Source organism: Oncorhynchus tshawytscha, linkage group LG01, assembly GCF_018296145.1.
Source record: "Oncorhynchus tshawytscha isolate Ot180627B linkage group LG01, Otsh_v2.0, whole genome shotgun sequence".
Taxonomy (NCBI): Eukaryota; Metazoa; Chordata; class Actinopteri; order Salmoniformes; family Salmonidae; genus Oncorhynchus; species Oncorhynchus tshawytscha.
Genome location: NC_056429.1, coordinates 57,987,136 through 58,005,819, shown reverse-complemented (window position 1 = coordinate 58,005,819; position 18,684 = coordinate 57,987,136). Strand labels below are relative to the sequence as shown.

General features: G+C 41.5%; 1 protein-coding gene across 1 annotated transcript in view; it reads left to right on the top strand.

The window, feature by feature from the left end:
* LOC112254084 (PDZ domain-containing protein 8-like) overlaps positions 1–18,684 on the top strand; it is a 62,972-nt gene that overhangs the window by 24,744 nt on the left and 19,544 nt on the right. Inside the window, exons 2-3 of the mRNA XM_024426319.2 lie at positions 4,173–4,301; positions 13,411–13,513. Of these exons, the coding sequence (XP_024282087.1) occupies positions 4,173–4,301; positions 13,411–13,513 (232 nt within the window). The remainder of the gene's footprint in view (positions 1–4,172; positions 4,302–13,410; positions 13,514–18,684) is intronic.

Genomic DNA, 18,684 nt, shown 5'->3' with positions numbered 1-18,684 from the left:
AAATCTGTCACAGTGGTTGCATTAAGGAGAAGTGTATCTAAAATTCCATGCAAAACACTTGTATTTTCATTAACATTTATTATGAGTATTTCTGTAAATTGTTGTGGCTCTCTGCAAAATCACCGGATGTTTTTGGAACTACTGAACAATGCGCCAATGTATACTGAGATTTTTTATATAAATATGAACTCTCCCGAACAAAACATGCATGTATTGTGTAACATGAAGTCCTATGAGTGTCATCTGATGAAGATCATCAAAGGTTAGTGATTAATTGTATCTCTTTGTGATTTTTGTGACTCCTCTCTTTGGCTAGAAAAATTGCTGTGTTTTTCTGTGACTTGGTTCTGACCTAACAATCGTTTGTGTTGCTTTCGCCGTAAACCCTATTTGAAATCGGACACTGTGGTGGGATTAACAAGAAGTGCAAATTTAAAATGGTTTGAAATGCTTCTATGTTTGAGGAATTTTGATTATGGGATTTCTGTTGTTTTGAATTTGGTGCCCTGCACTTTCACTGGCTGTTGTCATATCGATCTCGTTAGCGGGATCTCAGCCCTAAGAAGTTTAACAGGAAGCCAGTGTAGAGAGGCTAGCACTGGAGTAATATGATATTTTTTTGTTGTTGGTTCTAGCCAAGATTCTAGCAGCTGTGTTTAGCACTAACTGAAGTTTTTTTAGTGCTTCATCCGGATAGGTGGAAAGTAGAGCATTGCAATTGTCTAATCTAGAAGTGACAAAAGCATGGATTATATTTTCTGCATAATTTCTGGACAGAAAGCTTCTGATTTTTGCAATGTTAGATAGATGGAATAAAGCTGACCTTGAAACAGTCTTGATATGTTGGTCAAAAGAGATCAGGGTCCAGAGTAACTCCGAGGACTGTACAACCATCAAGATAAATTGTCAGATTCAACAGAAGAGTTCTTTGTTTCTTGGGACCTAGAACAAGCATCTCTGTCTGAGTTCAAAAGTAGACCTCTCCTTTTGTCTTGATCACATTAAGGGAGAGGTGGTTCTTCTTGCACCTCACGGTCAGGTCTCATTGTTATCGGTGATCAGGCCAACCACTGTTGTGTCATCGACAAACTTAATGATTGTGTTGGAGTTGTGCCTGGCCATGCAGTCATGAGTGAACAGGGAGTACAGGAGGGGACTGAGCACGCACCCCTGAGGGGCCCCCGTGTTGAGGATAAGCATGGCAGATATTGTTACCTACCCTTACCACCTGGGGTGGCCTGTCAGGATGTCCAGGATCCAGTTGCAGAGGGAGGTGTTTAGTCCCAGGGTCCTTAGCTTAGTGATGAGCTTTGAGGACACTTTGGTGTTGAACGCTGAGCTGTATTCAATGAACAGCATTCTCACATAAGTGTTCCTTTTGTCCAGGTGTGAAAGGGCAGTGTGGAGTGCAATTGAGATTGCATCATCTGTGGATCTGTTGGTGCGGTTTGCAAATTGGAGTGGGTCTAGGGTTTCTGGTCTAATGGTGGTGTATTGAGCCATGTGGTGTATATGCCATGACCAGCCTTTCAAAGCATTTTATGGCTACAGACGTGAGTGCTACGGGTCGCTAGTCATTTAGGCAGGTTACCTTAGTGTTCTTGGGCACAGGGACTATGGTGATCTGTTTGAAACATGTAAGTATTACAAACTCGGCCAGGGAGAGGTTGAAAATGTCAGTGAAGATACTTGCCAGTTGGTCAGTGCATGCTCGGAGTACACGTTCTGGTAATCCGTCTGGCCCTGTGGCCTTGTTAATGTTGACCTGTTTTAAAGGTCTTACTCACATCAGCTGCAGAGAGCGTGATCCCACAGTCGTCCGGAACAGCTGATGCTCTCCTGCAAGTTTCAGTGTTACTTGCCTCGATGCGAGCATAGAATTCATTTAGCTCGTCTGGTAGGCTCGTGTCACTTGGCAGCTCTCGGCTGTGCTTCCCTTTTGTAGTTTGTAATAGTTTGCGAGCCCTGCCACATCCAACGAGCGTCGGAGCCGGTATAGTATGATTCGAGCTTAGTCCTTTGTTGATGCTTTGCCTGTTTGGTGGTTCGTCGGAGTGCATCGCGGTATTTCCTATAAGCTTCCGGGTTAGAATCCTGCTCCTTGAAAGCGGCAGCTCTACTCGGTGTGAATGTTGCCTATAATCCATGGCTTCTGTTTGGGGTATCTACGTACAGTCACTGTGGGAATGACGTCCTCGATGCACGTATCGATAAAGCCAGTGACTGATATGGTTTACTTTTCAATGTCATCGGAAGAATCCCAAAACATATATTCCAGTCTGTGCTAGCAAAACTGAAGCTTAGCATCTGCTTCATCTGACCACTTTTATAGACCGAGTCACTGGTGCTTCCTGCTTTAATTTTTGCTTGTAAGCAGGAATCAGGAGGATACAATTATGGTCAGATTTGCCAAATGGAAGGTGGGTTAGAGCTTTGTTCGCGTCTCTGTGTGGAGTAAAGGTGGTCTATTTTCTTTCTCTCTGCTTGGACATTGACATGTTGATTGAGATTTTAAGTTTCCCTGCTTTGACTTTTGGAGATGAGTTAGGCTCACAGAACTAGAATGAGTTATACTTTTTTCTATTCAATACGTCTATGGTTAGGCTATCTCACATCTTCCATGTTAGATTATTTTGAACAGTTACACAATCTTATCTGGTTCAGAATGCGAGGGGCTTCAGGCTAGAAATAGCATCAGGGGCCAAAAATAAAGGCATACGTGTGGTCCCAAACAGCATGATGTTCTTAATTACAATGAGTAAAGGGAGTTGCACACTGTATATTCAAGCTCCCAGTAATTTATTGGGTGAACCACCAACGTTTCTGCGTCACTGTTTTGCGCAGTTGGTGCTTTATCCAATTAATTACTGGAAGCTTGTATATGGAGTGTGAGTCTTATTTAATAGCATACCGTTTATTCACCATTAGTCAGCACCTCAAATAACTATTTTGGGTGAGTGCCAGCTCATGCTTTTTATTACCTAATTACAACAACCCATTATTTACGGTTTAACCACCTGCCTTACTGCTGCTTTTAGCCAATGGCCACACCCAATTGCGGAAGTCACAGTGCTGGGACCAAACATTTTGTGAGGGTGTCTGTGTGTATGGTCAGGGAGAGAGGTTGTGCGAGCAACGGGCAGGAGAACGTCATGTTCGGAGAGTGGGCCAGTGTGTGAGTAGAAGAGTGTGAGCTAGGGCGAGCCTGAGAGATGGAGAGCCAAGCTGTGAGTGTCTTTCTCAGCCCCGCATTGGTTGAGGTCAGCCTCCCTGCTGTGGAGCGAGAGCAGGAAACAACCAGGGTTTGTTAGATAATCTGATCCCAACAGGATATGGATTTCCTCCTGCCTTTCCTACCTGCCTGCCAACTGGAACAGTGTGGCTCCTGTAGACGCTCCTATAGCATCTCCAACATTTCTTATCTATCTGTTCTCCGTCTTTCCCCTACTTTTCCTCATCTCACCATCTTCCTCATCTCTACATCATTCCTCCTTCATGTTTCAACTCCATATCCTCTCAATCTCTCCTTTTTATTTTCTAAAATGTTTATTTTCTCCTCATTTCTCTTTCTACTTCATCTCTTCTTCTCGTTGTCTTCTTCATTCCCTTTTCCAACCCATTCATTCTCTGAGCAAGGAAGTGCCCTTATTACTGTGTAATTATTCCTGTAATTACAATAACATATTACACTAATTTATTACACACATTGATTCAGCGCATTTTTTTTGTTTTGTGCCTTTTTATATCTGTAGTCCTATACTGTGTGGCTTTGTTTATGTGTAGGTATCGTAAATAAGCTGTCAATAGCAGCTTTAGCATGCGTTTTAGACTGTTGGTTGTCTCTAGTTTTATCACTGAGCCTGTATTTCTGTCACTTAATAGAGACAATCCTGAGGATGCTGACAAAGCAGAAATGCTTAACGATTGTGTCTGTTAATCTTTTGCTGTGGGCTAACAGCAGATCATCCTCTGAAACGTAGATGTTACCCCCAATGGAAAAGCCAGAGGCCTATGCTTCGATTGTCAAACATGGCAAAATTTTGTTTTCAGTTAGGCCCCGAGTTCTTTCAAGTGTAGAATTCCTCAGCAGTTATAGTCTCACTGAAATCCCTAACAGTATACAACAAATGTATAATAATTTACTCATTGTTTACCTTTTTGTGTTTTTCCAGATACAAACCCTTCTTCCCGTTCCAAGTGCAACCTTCCATTGGATCTTCCGCCTGTGACTTGGACCTCTCTGTTCAGGACTCAGGATTGGTTGAGGGTCGGCTTAGGGTCACCCTCGTTGAATGTAGCAGGTAGGATGACTCATTCTTGGTCATCTTTGAGAGGGGGGTGGGGTGGTATTTCCCTATGCATTACAGCAATCCCCCTTTTATCAGAGAATATATCAAATAATATAATTATACTCAAACTAAGTCAACCCTTCCCGTGTTGTATGTAGTTAGTGTTATGGTCCTAACAGGCCTATGAGACCATAAGAATGAAATGCTATTGATCATCATTGTTAATAGTTCAACAGTACTGGTCTCCACAGCTTTTCTGCACAGGGATACTATATACTTTAAGTAACACACACTATGTTCAGCACTTTTTATGCAGACTCATAAGGTAGGCCACCCGCTGTGTGTATTCTAGCCTGGTTTGAGCTACTTGACAGGTTATGATATATCTTATAGTGAAAACCACTTTTATTACATAAGTATTAAAAGGACGGACCTAAGATGTCTGGATTATATCTTAACATTGCATTTGTCACTAGTATTTATGCTAGGTGTTCAAGCCTGCTCTTCATAAATAATCAAGGCCTTTTATTCTCTAGCCACAGAAAGGAAATGCAGCACTAATCAACTTAACCAGCAAAAGGCTACAAATTTACCAGGTGATTGACTTACCGCCTACTCAAACTAACCTAATCCGTTTGGGTCGACAATGCCTACCACAGTTTCAGGCTGACTACACCGCTCACGTCGTGTGCGCGAGCATTGCAAAATCAATTTAGACATGCATGTTATTCAATTATTGCACCCACACTGCTCGCGTGCACCAATGAGCGTCTGCGTTGCCAAGGGCTAAAATAGAAGTCAGTTCTGATGCAGATTGTACTGCAAGTCCTGCCTCACCCATCTCCTCATTGATTTATAGAAGCAGCTATCCATGTGCCATCTCCTCATTGGTTACACCCACGTGGGTGACTGAAAGACAAACGAGGTCAGTGCCGGTAATGCACCTAATTTATAAAAGTTGCCAATCGCCATATAAAGTCAAGAGAAGAAAAAGAAAAAGCCTGGAAGGAGGAGAGATGACTAGAAACGATTTGGTTGACCATTTTATGTTTGGATTAATTGGCGGAGTAGAGGACCTTGTGCATTTCAGGTAAAATATCAACTCAATGTTTATATCCCAGGACAAATTAGCTAGCAACAGCAAGCTAGCTAAATAGGACAAATTAGCTAGCAAGTGCAAGCTAGCTAGCTAAATTGCCATAAATGTTTAATACTTTTCAACCGGTCCCTAAATTAATATAATTGGTTCAGAGTTTGTTTTGACATTTTTAACCTGCGTGTCGTGATCGAATTTGGTGTGGGGGGACAAAATACATTTATGCACGATGGCGCACGCGCGTAGCTGGTTTGGTTTCCATGTTAGAGGGCGCACTTAAAAAGCAGCCCTTTGTCTCGGGGTAGGTGATGTATCCCTTCACTAGTCTCCTCTCCCTTCCTGAAACACCCACTTCTGCACTGGGCTAGGGCTGTTGCGGTGACTGTTTCACCACCTCACCGACAGTCATGACCGCAGTAAAATTCCATGTGACTGTTGAGTCATGGTAATCTCCTTTTATGCACACTGGACATGCTTTAGTAGTACCCAACTTGCTAATGGCCTAATGGCCTGGTACTCAGGGCTCTATTGTCCCTCTAACCACTCTGACATCGATGCAAATGGTAACGAAACACAACAAAATGGAACAGTGCTTTCAAAGGTGATGATTAATTCAAAACACACATTGGCATATTAGGGCTTATACAGCCGCAGAGGCTTATGAGCGCAAGCATGAAATAAAAACCTGAATTATGACTCTGCCGTTATACAATATATAACCTACAGCATATTACGCATGGCAGAAAAACAAGAAACTAAACTGATTTTAAGATGCCTTTGGTACATAATTGGTCTAGCCTATACTCCACAATTAAACAAATTAGAATAATTGCTTTTGAGTGTGGACAGTTATTTATTTATTTATTATTATTCATACCAGATGGTGTGATTACCTTATGCTACGTTCCAAAATGTCTATCCAAATCAAATTTTATTGCTCACATACAGATGTTAATGCAAGTGTAGCGAAATGCTTGTGCTTCTTGTTCCGACAGTGCAGTAATATCTAACAAGTACCCTAACAATTTCACATCTACCTTATACACACAAGTGTAAAGGAACTAATAAGAATATGTACATATAAATATATGGATGAGCGATGGCCTAAAGGCATAGGCATGATGCAGTAGATGGTATAGAGTACAGTATATACATATGAGATGAGTAATGTAGGGTATGTAAACATTATATAAACTGGTATTGTTTAAAGTGACTAGTGATACATTTATTACATCCAATTTTTTATTATTAAAGTGGCTAGAGATTTAAGTCAGTATGTTGGCAGCAGCCACTCAATGTTTGTGATGTTTAACAGTCTGATGGCCTTGAGATAGAAGCTGTTTTTCCAGTCTCTCGGTCCCAGCTTTGATGCACCTGTACTGACCTCGCCTTCTGGATGATAGCGGGGTAAACAGGCAGTGGCTCGGGTGGCTGTTGTCCTTGATGATCTTTTTGGCCTTCCTGTGACATTGGGTGGTGTAGGTGTCCTGGAGGGCAGGTACTTTCCTCCCGTGATGCGTTGTGCAGACCTCCCTACCCTTTGGAGAGCCTTACGGTTGTGGGCGGAGCAGTTGCCGTACCAGGCGGTGATACAGCCCGAGAGGATGCTCTTGATTGTGCATCTGTAAAAGTTTGAGTTTTCGGTGACATGACAAATTTCTTCAGTTGAAGAGGTGCTGTTGCGCCTTCACAACGCTGTCCTTGTGGGTGGACCATTTCAGTTTGTCTGTGATGTGTATGCCAAGGAACTTAAAACTTTCCACCTTCTCCACTACTGTCCCGTCGCTGTTTCCTGAAGTCCACGATCATCATTATCGTTTTGTTGACGTTGAATGTGAGGTTATTTTCCTGACACCACACTCCCAGTGCCCTCACCTCCTCCCTATAGGCTGTCTTGTCGTTGTTGGTAATCAAACCTACCACTATAGTGTCGTCTGCAAACTTGATTATTTGAGTTGGAGGCGTGCATGGCCACGCAGTCATGGGTGAACGGGGAGTACAGAAGAGGGCTGGGAACGCACCCTTGTGGGGCCCCAGTGTTGAGGGTCAGTGGGGTGGAGATGTTGTTTCCAATGCTCACCACCTGGGGGAAGCCCGTCAGAATGTCCAGGACCCAGTTGCACAGGGCGGGGTCGAGACCCATGGTTGCGATCTTAATGACGAGTTTGGAGGGTACTATGGTGTTAAATGCTGAGCTGTAATCGATGAACAGCATTCTTACATAGGTATTCCTCTTATTTAGGGTTAGGGCAGTGTGATTGCGATTGCGTCGTCTGTGGACCTATTGGGGCAGTAAGCAAATTGGAGTGGGTCTAGGGTGTCGGGTAGGGTGGAGGTGATATGATCCTTGACTAGTCTCTCAAAGCACTTCATGATGACGGAAGTGAGTGCTATGGGGCGATAGTCATTTAGCTCAGTTACCTTAGCTTTCTTGGGAACAGGAACAATGGTGGCCCTCATGAAGCATGTGGGAACAGCAGACTGGGATAGAGATTGATTATGTCCATAAACACACCAGCCAGCTGGTCTGGGCATGCTCTGAGGACGGGGCTAGGGATGCCGTCAGGGCCGGCTGGTTTTCTTTTTGTAATCCGTGATTGACTGTAGACCCTGCCACATACGTCTCGTGTCTAAGCCGTTGAATTGCGACTCTACTTTGTCTCTATACTGACGCTTAGCTTGTTTGATTGCCAAGGCGGAGGGAATAGCTACACTGTTTGTATTCTGTCATGTTTCCGGTCGCCTTGCCGTGATTAAAAGCAGTGGTTCGCACTTTCAGTTTTGTGCGAATGCTGCCATCAATCCACGGTTTCTGGTTGGGGAAGGTTTTAATAGTCACCGTGGGTACAACATCACTGATGCACTTGCTAATAAACTCACCATATACATAAATGTTGTTGTCCGATGCTATCCGGAACATATCCCAGTCCATGTGATCGAAACAATCTTGAAGCGTGGAATCAGATTGGTCGGACCAGCGTTGAACAGACCTGAGCGCGGGCATTTCCTGTTTTAGTTTCTGTCTATAGGCTGGGAGCAACAAAATGGAGTCGTGCTCAGATTTGCCGAAAGGAGGGCAAATTCCTTTAGATCTGACTAAAATAAATAATGGATTTATTGTGATGGTGTATATTAAATTGATTTATTAGACTTTTTTAAATGTAGATGTTGGAAATGCATGCATCAGCGGCTTGTATGCGCCGAGGCCTTGAGACGCTAAACATGTTTATGTTAATTAGCTGCAAATTACCGTGAGACCGGCAGACTTTTGCATGACAACCAGATGACACAATTTCATGACCTCCAGAGCTCTACTCTGGGCCAATGAAAATGTGTAAACATGCCAGCTCTGGGTCTGAGCTCTGTCTCCTCCACCCTCTGCTTACGGTGGTGTAAGCCTTTATGTTGCTTGGGTCTGGTATAGTAGTGGAGTGGCTGCAGACGGTAGGACATCCAGAAACCGCTCCTCATTAATAATGCACAGTCCCTGCCCATTATGAGGCCAGGCCAACGCTATGACTGGCTGGCTGACACTCCTATCCTCACAGCTGCTGCAAATGGATACCCTATTACCTCACTGGGCCAGCCAGACGTGTCTGACAATGACAACCATCCACCTCAACTTACAGTGCCCAATATTGGGTTTGTCTATGTGGAATTCCATTGGGATGGTGCCAACTGCAACCAAACTGCGAGGTTTTAGATTTTGGGGGATAGGCAATGCATTTTTAAGGAAAAAAAGGTTGTTGATATTCAGAGGAATTTCAGGATATTCTACATAGGCCTGAAATGAACAGTGCACTGGTCCAGATGAATATTTGATCGATTGCAAATTGCAACAGGATCTCTTTAAACTGCCTATCATGTTCTCTTAGTTTTGGTTACTTTCTGTCTGGTTACTACCAACAGACAGTGAGAAACCTCTTAAAAGGTAATGATAGCATGCTTGCTTTTTCTTGCCTACCATGTGTCCAAAATACATCGCTAGTGAAAGTCTAAAATTCAATCTAAAAAGGGATTTCAAAGTCAATTTATTCCACTCCAAATTAATACAAAATACACATTGCATATATGAATGCATATATTTTCACACCCCAGAGTTAATACTTGGTGGAAGAAGCTTTGGCAGTAATTCAACTGTGACTCATTTTGAATAAGATTTGGCCAACTAAGCACAACTCTTACAGCAGCTATAGTTTTTGTCAATATTGCTCAAGCTCAGTCAATTTGGTTGGGAATCATTGATGGACAGCAATATTCAAACGTTGACTTTGGTGTTAAAATCTGTGTAATTCTCCCACTGAAAATAAAACTCAGACTACTGTAGGTTTTCCTCTAACTTTTAACCTGGGCTCCTTTTTTAATATTTAAATCCGGACAAACTCCCCAGTCGCTGCAGGTGACGAGCATATCTATAACCTGATGCTGCCACCACAATACTTGAAAATACAGAGGATCAACAACTTTGCTTTCACTCCACATTACTGGCCTGTATGACAAAGTGAAAAGAAGAAAGCTGGTGTTAAAAAATCCACTCCAAATCATCCATTCTGTTTGCAACAAGGCCCTTAAAGGTAAACTTAGCAAAATGACATTGCCACGAGCAGTAGGTTGTGTTGATCTTGTTGGAATAAAATCCAAATGAATCTCTTTTTTCAGATGTAATTGTAAGGCATCAAAATGTGAAGACTGTGCAAGGGGTGTGTAGACTTTCACTAGGCTCTGTATGAATATAGTTACCAGTCAAATGCTTGGAGACACCTACTCGTTTACTTTTAATTATTATTATTTTTAAAAACTATTTCCTACATTGTGGAGTAATAGTGTTGACTTCAAAACTATGGAACCATGTAGTAACCAAAAAAGTGTTAAACAAATGAGAATCTATTTTATATTTGAGTTTCTTCAAAGTAGCCTTGATGACGGGGTGGCAGGGTAGCCTAGTGGTTAGAACCAGTAACCGGAAGGTTGCTAGATTGAATCCCCGAGCTGACATGGTAAAAATCTGTTGTTCTGCCCCTGAACAAGGCAGTTAGCCTACTGTTCCTAGGCCATCATTGTAAATAAGAATTTGTTCTTAACTGACTTGCCTAGTTCATTAAAAGTAAAAATAAATAAATTAGCTTTGCACACTTGGCATTTTCTCAACCAGCTTTTCTGGGAGTTCCCACATATGCTGAGCACTTGTTGGCTGCTTTTCCTTCACTCTGCATTCCAACTCATCCCAAACCATCTCAATGGTGATTTTGGAGGCCCGGTCATCTGATGCAGCACTCATGCAGCACTTCTTGGTCAAATAGCCCTTACACAGCCTGTAGCTTGAAAGCACAAACCAGATGAGATGGCGTATTGCTGCAGAATGCTGTGGTAGCCATACTGGTTAAGTGTGCCTTGCATTCTAAATAAATCAGACGGTGTCACCAGCAAAGCACCTCTCCTCCATGCTTCACGGTGGGAACCACATATACGGAGATCATCCGTTCACCTTCTCGGCATCTCACGGAGACATGGCCGTTGGAAGCAAATATCGCAAATTTGGGAATCATCAGACCAAAGGGCTGATTTCCACCAGTCTAATGTCTATTGCTTGTGTTTCTTGACCCAAGCAAGTCTCTTCTTATTGGTGTCCATAGTGGCCTGATTCACGCAGTTTCCTCACGCAGTTGATGTTGAGATGTGTCTGTTACTTGAGCTCTGGGAAGCATTTATTTGAACTGCAATCTGAGGTGCAGTTAACAAGTTACAGCAAGCACTTGATGGTTTTTGTGACTGTGCTTGAAGACACTTTCAAGGTTCTTAATGTTCTGTGTTGACTGACCTTCATGTCTTAAAGTAATGGACTGTCATTTCTCTTTGCTTATTTGAGCTGTTCTTACCATAATGCCACTGACTGATTTATAAATCACTTGGTCTTTTACCATATAGGGTTATCTTCTGTATACCACCCCTACCTTGTCACAACACAACTGATTGGGTCAAAAGCATTAAGAAGGAAACAAATTCCAGAAATGATCTTCTAACAAGGCACTCCTGTTAATTGAAATACATTCCAAGGTGACTTCCTCATGAAGCTGGTTGTGAGAATGCCAAGAGTTTGTAACGCTGTCATCAAGGCAAAGGGTGGCTACTTTGAAGAATCTCAAATTTAAAATATATATTTGTTTAACACTTTTTTCGGTTATTACTGTGTTATTTCGATGTCTTCACTATTCTACAATGTAGAAAATAGCAAAAATAAAGAACCCCTGGTCAAGACAGAAGAAGTGTCCAAGGTTTTAGTGGTTGGCTTTTACCCAAATTCAGAGAGGAGCTCGAAGATTTGCAATCAGTCCGTGACAGTATTACGTTATCAAGTCTGTGTAAAATGTGCTGTCTACCACCACTAGATGGAGACATAGTCAGTATATTGTTAATCCAGAATCCACACATTTTGTATAAATACTGCACTTGTTGTATACAGTAATTGGGGACTCAATGGATTTAAGTAATGGGTTTATCCAGTGGTCTAATTGAGGAAAAAAAAAAAAGTTACTACCATTTCTTTTATTTGCTTTTTTAAACACTTATTTTTATGACCATAAAATTAAGTTAAAAAAATATACATTTTGAAACCATCAATTTCAAATAGGTCTACGTACTGTATATTGTAGAAATGAATCCCACAATACACAAGAATACTCTCCTATGTATTAATTTGACAGTGAAGCAAAAACTTTTCATTTGGCTCTATACTCCAGCATTTTGGATTTGAGATGAACCATTTCATATGAGACACTACAGAATGTCACCTTTTTTTGAGGGTGTTTTTATATAACTGTTTTACCGTTTAGAAAGAACTTTATGAAAGAAATAACTTTATGTATCTAGTACCGCCTATTTGAAGGTGTCTTAAGTAGTCAAGTGTAGTATTTGCTCCCATATTCCTATCACACAATGACTACATCAAGCTTGTGACTCTACAAAATTGTTGGATGCAGTTTATTATTGCAGTTTATTTTGGTTGTGTTTCGGATTATGTTGTGCCTAATAGAAATGAATGGAAAATAATATATGGTCTTTTTGAAGTCACTTTTATTGTAAATAAGAATAGAATGTTTCTGAACACAATGTGGATATTACCATGATTACGGATAATCATGAATCAGTCTTAAATAATGATGAGCGAGAAAGTTACAGGCATAAATATTATACCCCCCCCCCCAAAAAAACAAAAAACAAATGTTAACCCCCTGTTATTGGTAATGGTGAGAGGTTCGCATGTCTTGGGAGTATGATCTTTGTGCATCTAACTTTCTCATCAGTATTCAGGATTATCCATGGTAGCATGACATTAATGTAGAAGTGTTCAGAAACATTTTCTATTCTTATTTACAATAAAAAAAGACTCCAAAATGACACCATACATTATTTACCATTCATTTATATTGGGCACATCATAATCTGAAACACAACCAAAACAAACTGCAAATGCACCCAACAAGTTTGGAGTCACAAGCTTGATGTAGTCAATTTGTGCTAGGAATATGGGACCAAATAAAACACTTGACTACTTTTATACACAAGTACATTTGTAAAAATACTTATGACACCTTCAAATTGGGGTACTAGATACATAAAGTGCTGTAAAACGGGTATGTATTAAAAAAAAAACCCTCAAATAAAAGGTGACATTCTGTACTGAAACATTTTATCTTCACCGTCCAAAATAAATAATTACGGGAGTGTAAATAGCTCAACACTTCAAATGTGCAGGTACTACTGCTATAGTACAGTAGTTTATGCTTTTCTTGTGTATTTTCATCACTACACCAGGGGGCAGCAATAGCCTTGACAGTGTTTGTTTGCTTTAGTATCATTGCAACCATTGGTCAGGGGTCTCTCTGATACATCTTAGTAGCACCAGAAAACATAGTGGCAGCAACAGGTTTACATACAGTAGGCTATGCACTATACATAGGGAGACCAGGAGAATCCGCAATGATGTACTGTCTAAATGAGCTTTTTGTTCTGTAATTTCTCCTTCAGGCTGTTTATCCTGGGCTCGTATGACAGAGAGACTTACGTGCACTGCACCTTTGAGCTGAGCAGCCATGAGTGGAAAGAGAAGACGCGCAGCTCCATCAAAACGGTGGGCTTCTCTTAAGATACTGTCCCCCCTCCCCCATGTAAAACAGCAGTCATCTTTCTTAAAGACCACCCGAGTTGAATGCCTATTTGTTTCCGACAAAAAGCCAGAAGGCTACTGACACGTTTGATCCCCCATGTTCAACAAGGGGAACCGTTTTCCTGAAGAAGAATAACAAACAAAGTATCGTATCGGTGCTCCATGTTATTTTTGGGGTCCAAATCAATTGTCACATTTTGGCAATGGTGTTTAACTCTTATAGATGAGGTACATTTGTGAAACGTTAATTTGCTAAACAACAAAACACCTAATGGTGACATTTATCGGTTTCACTGATTTTTATGCATTTTTTTCACAGATATTAACATGATAGAGACCATAGCCATTAGAGAAGAAGCATGACATACTTGATCTATTGACACAAATGTTTTAACTTCCCCCGTCTGAGAAGTCAATTACCCCCAGTAACATTTTGAAAGAAAACACATAATCAGGCCTTAGAGCAAACCTTTTCTAATTGCAGCAATTCAGAGATATTAGCATTTTCACATTGGGTTTTTTCGGAAGTAACGGCTAACGACCATTTGGGACTGAAATGTCAAGTCTAGGCTAATTGCTGACTCCACCGCTCACACATCCCAACGCTGCTTCTTTCTGTGTGTATAACTGTCATTTGTATTGGCTCAAAGTTAATTTTAGTTTCATTCAAGATGTAATTTCTCTGAACAATTATTTCATATTCATTGTAATTAAAGGAGCAGCTTCCATCCTGTCCAGCAGGGGGCAATGCCACTAACATTTGTTCTTCGCTACGTCTCTTCCAATAAATGTCTCAGTAATCCTTATTTACGGAGTATCCTCTCAGTAAGCCATGCTTTCTAGCATGACATGATCTGTAAATTACAGTTGTGTGTGTGTGTGTGTGTGTGTGTGTGTGTGTGTGTGTGTGTGTGTGTGTGATGTTTGTTTTGAAGAGGGAGCCAATGAACATTTTTTATTTTACCCACATTAATTTGAGAGAGACCTAATTATCTCTACCATTACATTTTCCCATATTAAGCTTGTTTGAGTTTTACGCTTAGCTTCAAACTGTGTTTTTGTTGTTGCTCTGTAGCCTACAGTGCATTCAGAAAGCATTCAAACCTTTTCCACATTTTGTTACGTCACAGCCTTATTCTAAATTTGATTGCAAAATTCCCTCATCAAGCTACACACACTAACTACCCCATTATGACTTTTTTATTTTTTACATTTTAGCAAATGTATTAAACATTTAAAAAAAGATATGACACTTACATAAGTATTCAGACCCTTTACTCAGTATTTTGTTGAAGCACCTTTGGCAGCGATTACAGCCTCGAGTCTTCTTGGGTATGACGTTACAAGCTTGGCACACGCATATTTGGGGAGTTTCTCCCATTTTCCTCTGCAGATCTTCTCAAGCTCTATCGGGTTGGATGGGGAGTGTTGCTACACAGCTATTTTCAGGTCTCTCCAGAGATGTTTGATTGGGTTCTGGGGCACTCAAACATATACAGAGACTTGTCCCAAAGCCACTCCTGTGTTGTCTTGGCTGTGTGCTTAGGGTTATTGTCCTGTTGGAAGGTGAACCTTCACCCCAGTCTGAGGTCCTGATGACTCCGGAGCAAGTTTTCATCAATGATCTCTCTGTATTTTGCTCCGTTCATCTTTCACTTGATCTTGACTTCTCTCCCAGTCCCCACAGCATGATGCCACCACCATGCTTCACCGTAGGAAAGGTGCCAGGTTTCCTCCAGACGTGACGCTTGGCATTCAGGCCAAAGAGTTCAATCTTGGTTTCATCAGACCAGAGAATCTTGTTTCTTGTGGTCTGCGAGTCCATTAGGTGCCTTTTTGGCAAAGTCCAAGCGGGCTCTCATGTGCCTTTTACTGAGGAGTGGCGTCTGTCTGGCCACTACCATAAAGGCCTGACTCCACAGAAGTACTCTGGAGCTCTGTCAGAGTGACCATTGGTTTATTGGTCACCTCCCTGACCAAGGCCCCTCTCCCCCGATTGCTCAGTTTGGCCAGGCAGCCAGCTCTAGGAAGAGTCTTGTGGTTCTAAACTTATTATATTTAAGAATGATGGAGTCCGCTGTGTTCTTGGGGACCTTCAATGCTGCAGACATTATTTGGTACCCTTCCCCAGATATACGGACATATCCTTCAACCTCATGGCTTGGTTTTTGCTCTGACATGCACTGTCAGCTGTGGGACCTTACTTACACATGTGTGTGCTTTTCCAAGTAATTTCCAATCAATTGAATTTACCACAGGTGGGCTCCAAGTTGTAGAAACAGCTCAAGGATGTTAAATGGAAACAGGATGAGCTCAATTTCTATTCTCATAACAAAGGGTCTGAATACTTACACTTAAGGTGTGTTTATTTTTTTAAATATGTTTGCAAAAATGTCAACCTGTTTTTGCTTTGTCATTATGGGGTATTGTGTGTACATTGAGGGAAAAAATTCAATTTCAGATTAAGGCTTTAACAAAATGTGGAAAAAGTCCAAGGGTCTGAATACTTTCTGAATGCACTGTGTGTAATAGTGCAAGTGATAGCCGAAGGCAGTAGCCATTTTTGTAAAAGCTATGAATCACAGACATGCTACAACACATTTTCCTCAAACATTCCTTCCAATGTAAAACCTCAACTGCAGCTGCTGAGGTAAAAGTGTTCAACTTGCCCGGTGCATCCCTCTAATGGCTCCTCTACAGACAGATCTGTTGCCAGCTCTCCATTAATATGCAACCTAGAGATGCAGATGCAAAGTGGCATTTAGGCTGTTTTATCAGCCTCTTCCAGCTTGTGTCCCAACAGGACTCCATGCTAAGGATTAAAGGCGATACCATCTGAAAAAAGGTCACTCTCTCTCTCTCTTTGCATATTCCTTTGCATTTTTTTCCCAAGAATGATCGCTTGAGATGAGGCCCAACTTTCCTCTGAACTGGGCTCTTTGTGTGGCACACACAAATGGTTCATGGTTTTCATGCGATTGAACTACTTTCTCTCTCTCTCTCCCTCCCTTCCTCCCTTGAGCAGCTCTGTCCTCAGAGTAGCATTTTTCCAGGAGAATTGGTTCAAGCTCCTAAATTATATTATTGACAGTGTTTTTCACAGCCATTTGCAGCTGTCTGTAGATATTTACTTAGTGGTTTCACACAAAAGACATGCATAATACTGGTTTCCATTGCAGAGTGCTGCAAAGCCGGCTCTTGAATAACCTGTTTGCAGAAAGAAAATAGTGTTGTCATTCAAACTAGTTGTGTGGTCACAGTTGTAGCTTAGAGTATAGTGTAATTTTACTGGTAAATTATTGTAAACCAGGATAAGGTTTGAGCTATCTGCTTCCGTTTTACTCTCACCTTGACCACCCTCCTCTACATCGAGTTATAGCACGGTTTGCATTCCTAATATTGATTTTTAGATGCGTTTCCCTTCCTATTGTAGACTAGAGGGGGGGCTCGCTCCCTTCACACTCCTTCCTGCCATCACATTCTACCCATCTCAATATGTGCAGGGGGAGAGGAAACGTTGCGGACGCTTGGGTAAATTTAGCCTTTTTCCATGACTAAGCTGGGCTGGGTTTATTAGTGACAGGAGGCCTGTGGTGCAGACTGCTCCGCCTTACGTGTTTGCACATCTGCCCCATTGATTCCATCATCAGCCATCAACTGGCCCCGAGTGCTGATGCTTTCAGACAGCCTACCAGACAATGTGTGTCTGTATGTGTTTTATACATAAGTTTTCATATTTGTGTGTCTATCAGTCCATCTCTTTAGTACCAAAATGTTAATGGTAAATAACCAATTGATTTAAACTAGATTTTTTTTCTTTTTTTACATGGTCCTTCTGTTGTCCAAATGTGCCTGAAGGTGTGTGCTTAGATTAGAAAGTGACTGGCTGAATGGCTATATCTAAGAACTGATGTCTAGTTCTCCTCAATGACCCCCCACACACACACACTTATTTTTACTACACGTTAAGGGAAATGCACTGCTCTGTTGATAGGATCACCTCCGCTCAGTGGTTAGGAGATCATGACACTGCAAAAGAACACAGCGTTTCTCACCACAGAGCAGTCCATCTCTCTCACTCTCTCCATCATCATTGCTGTTGGTCATGGGAATGACACAGGCAGACAATGTCTCTGGCTGGAGTTAGGAGCTGTCTCTCTGAGTTTCACTCTCTTCAGCTGGCTGGAGACTAGTGAGTCTGTCTGTACACAGTTAGATGTAGTACTGTGCACGCAGTACCACAGTTCCTGTGTTCCAGTTCCTGTGACCTAGAGAGCTTGTTTGCTTTTATTTCCTTACGATTTTGTTTCTTTTATTCAGCATTTTTCTGTGTTTCTGTCCCTCCCCTTCTTTCATGAATAATCAATAAGACATTTCCTCACTTTTCACTGTAAAGGCGTCTGTCTGCATACTAGGTTTGGTTTGCTCCAAGCAGAACTCGGCTGAAGCGAATGTCTGTACTCCCTTAAAAGACCTTCACTTGATAAATGAGAAAAAATAGACACTGTTTGTCCCCCTTGAGATGCCGTAGCCAGTATACACTTCCTCAAAATAGTCTGAATTTATCTAAGACAGGGGTGCCCAGACTTTAGTTACGTACGATCTACTTTTCTGCTGCCTCTAAAAAGGCCTCTCTTAGCATTTCTCCATCCTGGAACGGTTTATTGTGCTTTGCTAGTATGTGACTCACCTGGAATGATGGAATTGTGGCTGCCTTTGATTTTGAGCTGGGCCTTGTAAAGATTGATTGTTGGGCAGCTACTTTTCTCCTACGTAGTTCACTTTGAGCTGGAAAGTCACTTTCATATTTCTTGTGAACAGTTTTGAAATGCCTCTCGACATTTCCCTTCTTAGCAAGAGCTATGTTTGAATAGCAGATCAGACACACACATTTGGAATTTTGAAAAAAATCATCTTCCTCCCACTCACTGTGAAAGTGGTAGATTTTCGATTTCTTGCTGCTTGGTCCAGCATTCATATTAAAAATGGAACCTCAACTTCATAGAAAAAAACATAGTAAAATAACAACTACCAATGGAATAACAAAGAATATTCTGTTACAGGTCTCGCAAGCGTGGAAATGTAAACGTACTAACTTCAGACAGTTGCTATGGTAGTTACAGTTTGGAAAACAA